The sequence below is a fragment of the Vipera ursinii genome (genome assembly GCF_947247035.1).
Source record: "Vipera ursinii genome assembly, chromosome: 13".
Taxonomy (NCBI): Eukaryota; Metazoa; Chordata; class Lepidosauria; order Squamata; family Viperidae; genus Vipera; species Vipera ursinii.
The window spans coordinates 17,602,596-17,614,100 of NC_139526.1; the positions used below are offsets into that span (position 1 = coordinate 17,602,596).

Genomic DNA, 11,505 nt, shown 5'->3' on the forward strand with positions numbered 1-11,505 from the left:
GGAAGACCGGTAACTGTCACTAAGAAAATGCAAGGTAAAACACAAACGTAAAAGACTGGCAGATGAGTTGGGAGATTCCTTTGGGGAAGGGGACCTAGTCATTGGATTATAGACACGGTTGAGTAAACCCAACACACACACAAAAAAAACAAATGCAAAATTGAGTTTATTTAATTGGGGCCACAAGACGTGGGAAAACCTTTTGAAGCCCTCCAAACATAGAAGATGAAAAGTGCCTCTATGGGTTCACTTAGAAAGAAGTTGCGCAATGTTCTCTGTAGGAATTGTGTCCATCTCCAAGTTGATAGGTGCCATCAGAGTATTTCTGCACCTGATGTTTGCTCTGAAAAAGGACCTTTCCTCTTTTGACTAAAAGTCGTCAAAGTACCTGTCTGAATCCACAATAATTGGGGGGAGTTCAAATTTGGGCCCTGGAAGGAAAGCTTTCTTGTGATCGATGGATCCTTCTGGATTCTCCTCTCTGTTGTGATCTGGTCTCTGAATCTGTCCAGAATGGAACTATCCCAGAAAACCAAAAATAAAATAAAATAAATGAAAGCTTTTAGTTTATCAGCTGACGGTTGTGTCTCGTGCCAAGTTGACATTACCTAGCGTTATTTCCATATCACTCAAGGCTCTCGTTTCATATAAATTTAATAAATAAATAAATAACAATAATAACTTCCCCCTAGTCCGCTCTCCTAAGAAATCCCCATTTCAAAGGAATAGGAGAGAAATTCTGTCTTACCTGCCACGTGCTGGACATCAGCGAGTGAAGCACCATCAGGCGATCCAGAGTCCCTTCCTCTAACTCGTGACAATATAAGTGGTACAGTTTTTCCAGCGGTCCCAGGACTGGAATATTGTGGTCTACAGAAAAGACAGAATGCTTCCAGAGTTGATGGTTCCAAAGAGATGGCCACGTTCCTTGAGGAAACAAGCGTGTACTGTGACTACAAAGATAAGGGTGATGTGGCAGTAAAATCCCCTTTGGAGAGCCGTGTCTGCTGTCTCCAGTGCAACGTGGCTGGAAGCGAGAGAAAAGCATGATCAGGGAAAGCTCTTGAGATATCAGTCCTACCTTTGATTAGGGACCACTGCTGTTGGATAAGCTCTTCACAGAGATGCCGGTATTGCTGATGGTGCTGGATGATGAAGTCCTTCTGGCAAAGGAGGTTGTCCTTGTACAAAGCATTGGCTTGAAGCTCCGTCTTCCCCACTTCCAGCTCATGGGTCTTGCACAAGAGGCTCAGAACTTCCCGTTGGTCCCTGCTGCTGGTTTGTTTGGGGAGCATCCTCTCCATCTGGCAAACTTTCTTCTTGGCATTTGCCAACCTCTGCTCCAGGTCAGCCTAAATTAGGAAAGGAGAACTTGGAAGTCTCCATTGTTCCCGCCACTGGATGCTGATGGGAACAAAGTTTTCCTCCATTTCTGAAGGGTGGTCTAAATCTTGAGACGGTTTCAAATGCTAAAGGGAGAGAAGAGCTGTTACTATTTCGACTCCGTTCCTTTGATGTGGCCACATCCAAGTCAAAAGGGTGGCCACGATGCTCATAAAAAAGGATCCGTCTGCGGTTCCTTGGTGCTTGGACCGTGGACAGTAGCATCTTAAAATCCGGCCATGCAATCTGATAAAGCAATAAATTCCAAAGCTTTCGGAAAGTTATAGTTTGGGATGGTGCCCTCTTACCGCCTACTGAAAAATCCCTACCTGCATTTACCCCAAAAAACGAAGACCTGGAATTTATGTCTACTACATAACAGCACCCAAGATGAGACATCAACATTCAACTATATCCCCCGCAAACCTCGACTAAGCCCATTTTGAAACTCAGTTCTTTGGGGAAATAAACATTGATTCCTTAAACAATAACATCATTATTAGATATGTCAGTAAATAAGTAGTGCGGTTTTTTTTGTTTTCATTTGATGATGAAAACTGCTCCCCGTATTTGGAAAGTAATGAAAATAAGAAGATGGGATCTCTGTTCACGTGCACGCACACCAAGCTTAGCTGCCGAATTCTGAGCCGGCTGCAAAAGTTCCTTCCTGCCGTTACCTTTAAGGCAGCCGTTTTCCGCTGCTCTGCCACCAGTGTGTTTATCTCTTCCCTGGCAATTGTGATCTCCACAGGTTCCAGGAAATCTTCCTGGTCAACCACCGCATCTTCCTTTTCACTTGGATGGTGTATTTTGACACTTTGGCCACCTTGGCGAACTCTCTCACGTTCCCAGCTGGGAAGGAAGGAAGGAAGGAAGGAAGGAAGGAAGGAAGGAAGGAAGGAAGGAAGGACGGACATTGTGAGTAGACCTGTTCCAGGCTCAGAACTTGGAGGTCTACCTCAGTTCTTCTTTAGTTGGATACACTTGAGTTGACTTCAGTGGCCTTAATTACAATATGTGACTGTTCTCCAGTTCTGAATGACCAATTTTCTGAAAGGAAACTCGGCAACCATGGTCGATTTCTCCTGCTTAAGCATATCCAGTGACCTGGACCCCCTTGTCTTTATCTGGAAGCTGCTTCACTGGGATTTCCCTTCTCATTCTAATTCTGCTGTCCCTCAACAAACTATAGATAGGTTGCAAAAAAAAAAGGTCCTTTGGCTCACTCTGCAATCATGAGAAGGTGCCGGGAGGTATCTACGTGGAGTTCCATGTTGGTATTCTCCAGCTCCATTAAGCTGCGCCTCATGTCCATCTGTTCCTTGAAGGCCCCCACCAGCTGTTTTTGTAACCTCTGCAACTGTTGATGGCCATCCTCCTCAAAGTCCAGAGGAGTCTCCCCTGAGGATGACACGAAGGGAGACCTTTCTACACCTCAACTTTTAGCAATTTACTTTTCAAGCTACTTTCTACCTCCTAGATCAACCTTGACAGCGTTAAGATGGGTGGACTTCAACTCCCAGAATTCCCCAGCCACCCAGAATTCTGGGACTTGAAGTCCACCTATTTTCAAGCTTCCAAGGTTGGTAAACATTTCTCTAGAATGAAATATTATACACACTAAGCATAAACCCTGGTTAAACAGAGTCAAGGGTTATTTCCAAGGAGCCATTTAGGGATGATTTAGGGGTCCTGCTTCCACCCTTCAATTTTTTTCCCCCCAAAGAAGTTGTAATTTTGCAAAGATGGTTCCTCTGATCTTCCTTCTCGCTCTTTTCCATGTCTTTCTTAGCAACCTAGAGCATCTCAGAAATATAGGAACGGTTTTAAGAAAAGCACATAGTGATTTAGTGCAGAGAAGAGGCCAAACTCTCACCTTGACCTTGCCCATCTTTGGCCCCAGTGCTCAAGAGATGTTTCTCCTTCTCCTGGATTTCAACCTTGGCCTTCAAGCATTCAATCTCACGGCGTAGGTCAGAAATAATGCTGGTATACTGAGCAATATGGTAAGAGACGTTGAGAAGATTACGCTTTACCTGTTGATCAAGCACCCCAATAATACGAATTAATATTAAGGAGAAGAACAACGAGAAACCAGATGGGGAAGAATCACCATATTGATGATGCTCTGAGGCTAGTAATCTTTGCATTGTCTTTTCTCAGATCTGGCCTACCTTGAAGCCTTGAGAGTTAGTTCAAACAGGAATTCTGTAATGTCGGAAATCAAAATCAATTTCGATTGAAAGGTAAGCAAGCACTGGTGTCGTTGTTCTCGGTTCTCCTTGTTATCCTTAGATTGCCAGTTTTGGGATGTCAGCCACCAGCACTCGGGCTTTTTTCTTTATTCATTTGACTTTTATCGATTTATTAAATTTCTGACCTGCCCGTCTTATCTAAGCCAGAGTTCCCCAGCCTTTGGGGCTCCAGGGACCGGTTCCGTGGAGAAAGGTTTTTCCACGGACCAGAGAGTGCGTGGTTTTGTGTGCTGCCTGCATCCCATGGATGGGGCTTTGCTTCTTTGTGTGGACCGGTTGCTGGCATGCTGCGGCCCAGTGTTGGTTCATGGACCGGGGGTGGGTGGGGACCCCTGATTTAAGCGACCGTTCTCTCTCTCTTTTACCCTCGTTTTGATGTTCTTGGCCCGATAGGCGTACATCAACGTTGTCCGAGATTCTTCAAAGCAGGTGCTGGCGGGGCTGATGTGAGCGATCATAACTGTCCTGCTGTTGCCTCCCAGGGAATCCTAAAGAGATAAGATTCTTGTGAGTATCTGGCTCTCAGAGCCAACAAAACCGAATGACAACCATCCCACTGGTTGGACTCTCCCACACTGATGACCTGGATCGTCATACAGATGAGCCAGTTGCCAAGCGTCTGAATTTTGACCATGTGATCACGGGGATGCTGCAACGGTCATGTGAAAAACAGTCGCGAGACACCTTTGTCAGCGCCCTTGTAAGTTTGAACGGTCACTACGCGTATATCTTATCATCTTTCTCCTACCTCCAAGCAACCCCAAGCATCTAGAGGTGAGTGCAGGTATCCTTCTCAGATGGCTTGTTACCTTCAACAAACGGGTCAGTTTGCTGTCTCGGAAATTGATGTATTGAGTTCGGCTGCCCCCCTTTTCGCTCAGCGCATTGATGCAGTTCCCCAGAGCGAGGAGGGACCGGTTGATATGGGCCCCCTCCTTCATCCTTTTGCCCTGGTTTTGGGTCTGTGGAGAAGGAAAGAAGAGATGAATTTTTGCACCAGGAAAAAAAGCAACGCCAGAATGATTTAGCAGTAGATGGTGTAGGACATTTGGTGATGAACAGTTCTCTGAAAATCAGATAGAATCGTTTTAATGCAGGGTTTCCCCATATCCCTCTTGAAAGGTGAATTTTAACTAGAACTAGGAAGCCATAGATATTCTTAGTAGATCCTTATGGACTGAATGGTTGACTCTTTAGTATCCAAACACGTCCCACAGCCCTCAGTTACAAAGCCTGTGATCAGAGCAAGAAGAAGGAAGTTTAGGGAAGTCCATATTAAGCCAGGAGCACTGAGAGGTGGAGTATTGATAGCATAGAATATTTGTAGCTCAGGGTTGACCTGCGGGGTCCTTGGTGGTCTCTGAGCTTGGTGGCTTCCTTGCAGATGTTTCCTGACCCAACTAAATGACATTATCAGGATTAGAAGGGAGTCGGGTGTGTGGAGTGGAGGAAGAGGAGGACTGTGGGGTCCTTGATGACCAAACTAAATAAATCATCAGTGCTGGGTAACATCACTGGGCAGAGAATTGAAGGAAGGTTGACCTCACCTGAGCAGCCCTTTCTGATCCAGCCAGGTCAACCATGAAGAGCTTTCCGACACGCACTTCCTCACCGATGCCTTTCACCCGATTGGTCTGCTTCACGGACACCTGCAGGACAGCATGTGACCGTGAGGAGGTCTTGTTGGCAGCCGTGGGCTCCTGAGTACGTTCCTTGTTCCCTTTGGTCAGCAACTCCATAATCTTTAAAACACAAACAGGTCTGCATGTCTACAAAGTCAGGAGGATATTTGAAAGCCAAAGAACTTGCTGGAGTCCTTAGGAGGCCCAGTCAATCTTGTTCTTAGCTCCGATTCATCAGATCTTAGAAAAAGTAGACCCTTGAATGTTCACTGCAAGTCTTGACTAGAGTTAGAACTCGGTTTGACCCCAATCTTCCTCCTGAGAGAGCTCATTCAACATCTGGCTTGCAATTCTTCCTTGGACTGTCTGTATCAACTACAGAGAGAGATTTCTTGCAACAGGTTTAATTCCTGTGTACTGCCTTACTCCCTGGACATTTCCTGTGTACTGCCGAAGGTTGGTGATACTTACTTCCTGGGCATTTGTCGTTGAGACTTCTGTTATTCCTGCAATCTGTATGCACCCTTTGGAATCTTCTCTCAGCTCAAGATAGCCTGTGGATGGATTCAGGAGATCACGGATAACTTCATTATAAACCTGAAAGCAAAAGGGGAGAAGCAAGGACACTAAGCTGCCTCTTTGTCCATCTGGTTCAAAACTGCTTACTAAGGCTTGGCATTCCTCCAGAGTCTGGATCTTTCCCATCAGTTGCTTCTGGAATCCCTCAAAATGCAACTGGGTCATTCTCATGTAAAGTGGGTAGAGGACCCGAGGATGGGGCTTCTCGAGGGATAGATGCTTCCTTTTTGTGGTGAAGGGATCGGGAAGATTTCGGGTTGGTTTGATCTCATTCCTACTACCCCATCGGATGTTCCAAGCTAGGTCTCTTCTCGCTTGCTAACCTTTAAACGTGGTGATCTCACCTCCAGGTACGACACGTAGACCAAATAATTCCACTCATCTCCTGTGGCCTCAATGGCTTGAAAGAGGTCGCGGAGGGTACGAATGTATATCCCAGGTTCTGAATCCGTCCCCAGCATAGTGTGGGTTTTCCCAGCCCCTGAGAGAAGGAGGGAGGGAGGGAGGGAGGGAGGGAGGGAGGGAGGGAAGGAAGGAAGGAAGGATGGAAGGGGAGAGCAGGGAGGGAGGAAGGAAGGAAGGAGGAAAGAGAGAGAAGAGGGAGGAAGGAAGGAAGGAAGGAAGGAGAGAAGGAAGGAGGGAGGGAAGGAAGGGAAGAGAGAGAAAGAGGGAGGGAAGGAAGGAAGGAAAGAAGGGAAGAGATAGGGAGGGAGGGAGGGAGGGAGGAAGGAAGGAAAGAAGGAAGGAAGGAAGGAAGGAAGGGAGGGGAGAGCAGGGAGGGAGGGAGGAAGGAAGGAAGGAGAGAAGGAGGGAGGGAAGGAAGGGAAGAGAGAGAAAGGGAGGGAAGGAAGGAAGGAAAGAAGGGAAGAGATAGGGAGGGAGGGAGGGAGGGAGGAAGGAAGGAAGGAAGGAAGGAAGGAAGGAAGGAAGGAAGGAAGGAAGGAAGGAAGGTAAATGGATATCCTCAGTTCCAGTTCCAGCTGGTACGTTTTGGGTGGGATTCATAAAAGAGAACAATCTCCTTCTCTCTCCCCCAATCCCAACCTGGGCAAAAAGACAGAGCTAGTTACCTGTGGGCCCGTAGGCAAAAATGGTAGCATTGTATCCCGAGATGACCCCTTCTATGAGGCTTTTAGTAGTGGACGAATACACCTCCTCCTAGCAAGGATAACAGGAGACAAACAGGGGCCCTTTCCAAACCTCTCGCATTCGTGCCTCTCAGCTTCTCAAGGCAAGCGACAGGTAACTTGTGATGGTCGTAAGCCAGTTACATTGGGGGACAAACCCCTCACCCTCAGCCATCCTGGCTAAGGATCCCAGAGCACGTCATTGTATGAACACGTCTTTGTGTTAGTTGTCCAACCCACCAAGGAGCAACACAGCTTCCTTGCCTCTCGTTAGGACTTTTCCATTACCAAATATTTTGACACTTTCATGGCTGAAGGAGGTTTTTGCCTCTCCGGATCAATAAGCCACCTCCATTTCTTAGCACATTTCCTCAGCGCCTCTGGAGTCCTTCTTCACGAGTGCCAAAAGATTTTGTACTGCTTAGGTCAGGGGTGTCAAACTCAATTTCATTGAGGGCCGCATCAGCATTGCGGTTGCCCTCAGGGGGCCGGGTGGGTGTGGCCTGGGTGGGCGTGGCCTACTGGGTGGGCGTGGCTAGAGTGCGTGTGGCCTACTGGGTGGGTGTGGCCAGCTCTCCATCGTTCGCATCAAGGGTGCCTATGGGGGCCTGGGCGGGAGTGGGACAGATCTGAGGGTCTCTGGCAGGAGGAGGGTCTCTGGGCCAGGGCCAAGGCAGTGGGGGCCGTTCCCTCACTCTTTCCAGGATGGCTTCGCAGGCCACATGAAACCACTTCGCAGGCCGGATCCGGCCCCCGGGCCTTGTGTTTGACATGTCTGGCTTAGGTCTCTGAATGAAAGTCCAACATCAGCAAAGCAGAGAAGGCAGCCTTTTAGTCATTTGTGAAGGGCAAATGGAAAAATCTCCTCCTCCTCCTCCTCCTCCACCCCCTCCTCCTCCTCCCCCTCCTCCTCCTCCCCCTCCTCCTCCTCCTCCTCCTCCTCCTCCCCCCCTCCTCCCTTTTCTCCTCCTCCTTCCCTACCTTCTCTCAAGTATATTATTTTTACACATACTGTATATCTGAGCAGACCATGTGCCTAGCAATTCTCAAAATTATAACTCTAAACCATCCTATGAAAGAAAGCGGGTATTGTTTTTGCATCATCCTATTGGAAGGAGGGATACTGTTCTTTTTCTTTCCTTTTTAATTGTAATAAGCTCCTGCTTTGTTTGAATAACCAAATGGCCACCGTGGGGCTTTTTTTTTTTAAATAATTTTCTTTCTTCCAAGGAAACTCAAAATGAGGCACGAAGATGCCGAATTGGCCCCAGCAGAATAAGCTTCCAGAGCTACTACCGTGTATTCATACTGGAAATTTTCCAAGAGCTGTACCTAGCATCCCCAGTAAACATGACTTCATCTCTCCCGAGTGTTCCAACTTTTAAACCTCACCGTGGGTTTAAAAGGCTATAATTTCAACCCCAGTGACTTAGAGCAAAGGTACAGGATGAATACGAGAAGAAATTGAGGGCAAATTTACATCAGGAAGAGTAAAAGGCAGATCAGAGCCTTTGAAGCATCTTCTTTAACTTTAGAGGCAAGGACATCCAACATAATATTTAATGTAATTCTAATCTAATCTAATCTAATCTAATCTAATCTAATATTTCATCATCTCACTCATTTCACATCAAGAGGTAGATCTGTACTGATAAATGCAGAGGAGGTTTTGGGCTTAGATCGACTCTGAATGCGTTCTGGAGAAGAACCAAGACATACGTACGATCACGTGCAAAAGAGGTGGGCTTCAAATCCCAGAATTCCCCAGCTAGCATAATTCTGGGAGTTGAAGTCCGCTCATCTGAACGTTGCCAAGGTTGAGAAACCAACGTGAACATCCCCTATATGTTCAACTTCACCTTCTATTCAGATAAAATGTCTTGAGGTTTACATCCGTCGAACAAAATGTAAATTCTCTCTTGGATGCTTATGTAGGAAATATCTGCAGGAGTTTCACCCAACCATCAGTTGGCTTCAAGAGAGAGTAGGACAACATCCATGTTGCTTGGCTGATAGGGGGGTCTTCCTAAAATTACTAAGCAATACATTTAAAACTAGCATGAAGTAGGATTTGGAAGAGGGGGAAAAAAGAGGAACTGGTTAGATTAGCAGCTTCCAAGTTATTTAGCCAAGAAGGACCTCCTTACCTGTGCTGCTTGAGGACCAAAAACCATGTCAAAAATGAATGTTTTCTCCCTCGATCGATTGGCACGCAAGATATCCTCTGGATCTTCTGATGGATCCATCAGGACCATGATCTGTTTCAGAGAAGTAGATTCAATTGTTGATAGCCATGACGCCAGTACCAAATTCCCTATAACCATAGCACTGGAAAGGGTTTCCAGGAGATCATCCAAACTCAAACATTTGCAGTTACGCTGTCCTGGAGAGTTCCCAGCTGTGTTTTCCAGCCTTTAAGGTGGGTGGACTTCAACTCCCAGAATTCCCCAGCGAGCTGGGAAAGGGGAAGCCATGTTTATTCTTCTCCATTGAAACACATCCAACAGAGGCATTGAAGAGTTACGTCAAGGCAATTTCCCAACAAAACCTTGGCAGCTTTGCAGATTAAAAAAAAATAAAATTAAGAAAAGGGCTTGCTTGCACTGTAGATTACATATCTGCCTTTTTAAAAAAAAAAACCCAGAACAAAATTACTGCTGAACATATGGGGACATAAATGCCCGATTTGGACAATAAATCCACTGAAAATTACAAGACGGTGTTTATCCAATGAACAGACTTGGAAGATCCAAATATTATGCCTTGCCCACCGTATTCCAGCTTCTGATTGTACAGTACTCATAGCAAATAGCAAAATGCAATTCTCCAAGGATGCTAGTGGCTGATTACATATTTTGTAAATTTCTTTGGCTGGCTGGTGGCTGTTAGCTTTTTACATGCAGTAACTCCTTTGATGTCTTCCCCTCCCTCAAAATTACTGCTCCAATTAAACATGTTTGGCCATGGGCCAGAACCTTATATGGAAGAAGCAAAATCTCTGAAGTTGTAGGGAAAATATGAGGCCTAACTATCCTGCTTCTTCTTCTTATCCACCCCACCTCCCCGTTTGAGCCTGTGTGGGCATAAGCTAACCGTCGGCTATTCCAGCTTGTAAATATTTTCCTGGAAAGGAGGGTTTATTTCCAAATAAACCACAATTTGCAGCCAAGCAACATTTCCCCCCACTAAGAATTGGCCCTTTGGTGGCACCTTGATTTATTTTCTTTCTTTCTTTTTTTTTGGGGAGGGGGGTGTAAAAGGATGGAGGGTAGAAAAAGCTTTAAGGGCCGTAGAAGAGCTGAGCATGTAAACAAAGGCAGCTCTCTTCTGAACTACGTTTTTGCAAAGTGGCCAACTTTTAAGAGGTGTGGACTTCTGCTCCCAGAATTCCCCAGCCATGATGCTGGCTGCGGAATTCTGGGAGTTGGAAGTCCACACCTCTTAAAAGTGGTGGAGTTTGAAACAACAACAACATTGCTTGAGATAAATGTATTTGCAACTCTGGTGCACAAGCAAGCTGGGAGTTGCTTTTCAGAGGGAGATGGGTAACGTATAATTTAAATAAAATAAATATATTATTCGGGATTGAGTTTCTGCAGCTTTCTTCATTTCCATGGAACCCGGAGCCTCACCCCCTTTCTCTGTTCTCCCTCCCTCACCCGCTCACCTGCTCCCCCATTCTGTGGCCAACGACCGTCGCGCCTTCCTCCAACTCCGCTGCGTTGATGGGGCGAATACGGAGAGCCACCTGCAAGCGAGACCAAGAATTGGGCTTTCCAGAACCTGGGGATTCCCGCAAGGCTCACGCTTGCCAATTTCTGCACAACCTCCACGGGCACAGAGTGTGTTCAAGGGGCCCATTTTCGAAAAAAAGTGGCCCGTTTGGGCCATGTCACCTTTCCAAGTGGGGTAGATGGGTGGAATTGCCTTGTGTTTGTTTCATCACACGAACAAAGATAAGAGATGGAAGTAGGTCGTCAAGATTGACCCTCAGGTAGCTTTGTTGTTTCAACTGGGCTCATCCCGCACACATTTGTGCCCAGATGGGAATGGAAGCTGAGCCCCTGTGTGTGTGGGGGGCATCTTCTTTGTCAGACCACCCCCCCTGGTTGAAAGGCAGGATTAACTCACAGGGGTGAGGGGATGGGGAAGGACAGGAGCCGTGACCCACCAGCTCTGAAGGACTTACCACCACCTGGTGTTCTTCTGTTCTCAGGTCCTTCATAGTAGCCGAAGCCCCTGAAAATCTCCTCCTCTGGGCTGCACCGGGAGACACGGAGGGCGTCAAGACACCCATCTGGCAGTCCTGAACGAAGCAATTTGCAAGGAATCGGAGGAGCAGCTTGCAAGGGAGGGAAAAAACGGCATTTTCCCAGGGGGTGGAGAACAGGTGATGCAAGACAGGTGCAGGGGAGGTGCAAGGAATCGGACCCATCACAAGGAAAAAAAGGGGATTTTGAACGCCCCCTGGATTTGTTAACCATTGAACGACGGCCTTCGAATTTGGATGGTTTGAAACCCACGACACAGCCTTCCAAC

General features: G+C 46.8%; 1 protein-coding gene across 1 annotated transcript; it reads right to left on the bottom strand.

The window, feature by feature from the left end:
- Window positions 1–369: 369 nt before the first annotated feature.
- On the bottom strand, window positions 370–11,263 carry LOC310646195 (kinesin-like protein KIF19; the record flags this gene model as incomplete). The annotated part of the gene is made up of 15 exons (XM_083372454.1): window positions 370–519; window positions 749–870; window positions 1,082–1,352; window positions 2,061–2,178; window positions 2,610–2,784; window positions 3,260–3,419; window positions 4,004–4,126; window positions 4,448–4,600; window positions 5,186–5,380; window positions 5,732–5,857; window positions 6,184–6,320; window positions 6,910–6,997; window positions 9,114–9,224; window positions 10,634–10,714; window positions 11,156–11,263. 15 exons carry the CDS (start codon window positions 11,261–11,263, stop codon window positions 370–372), a joined length of 2,118 nt encoding a protein of 705 aa, XP_083228580.1.
- Between the last annotated feature and the right edge of the window lie 242 nt (window positions 11,264–11,505).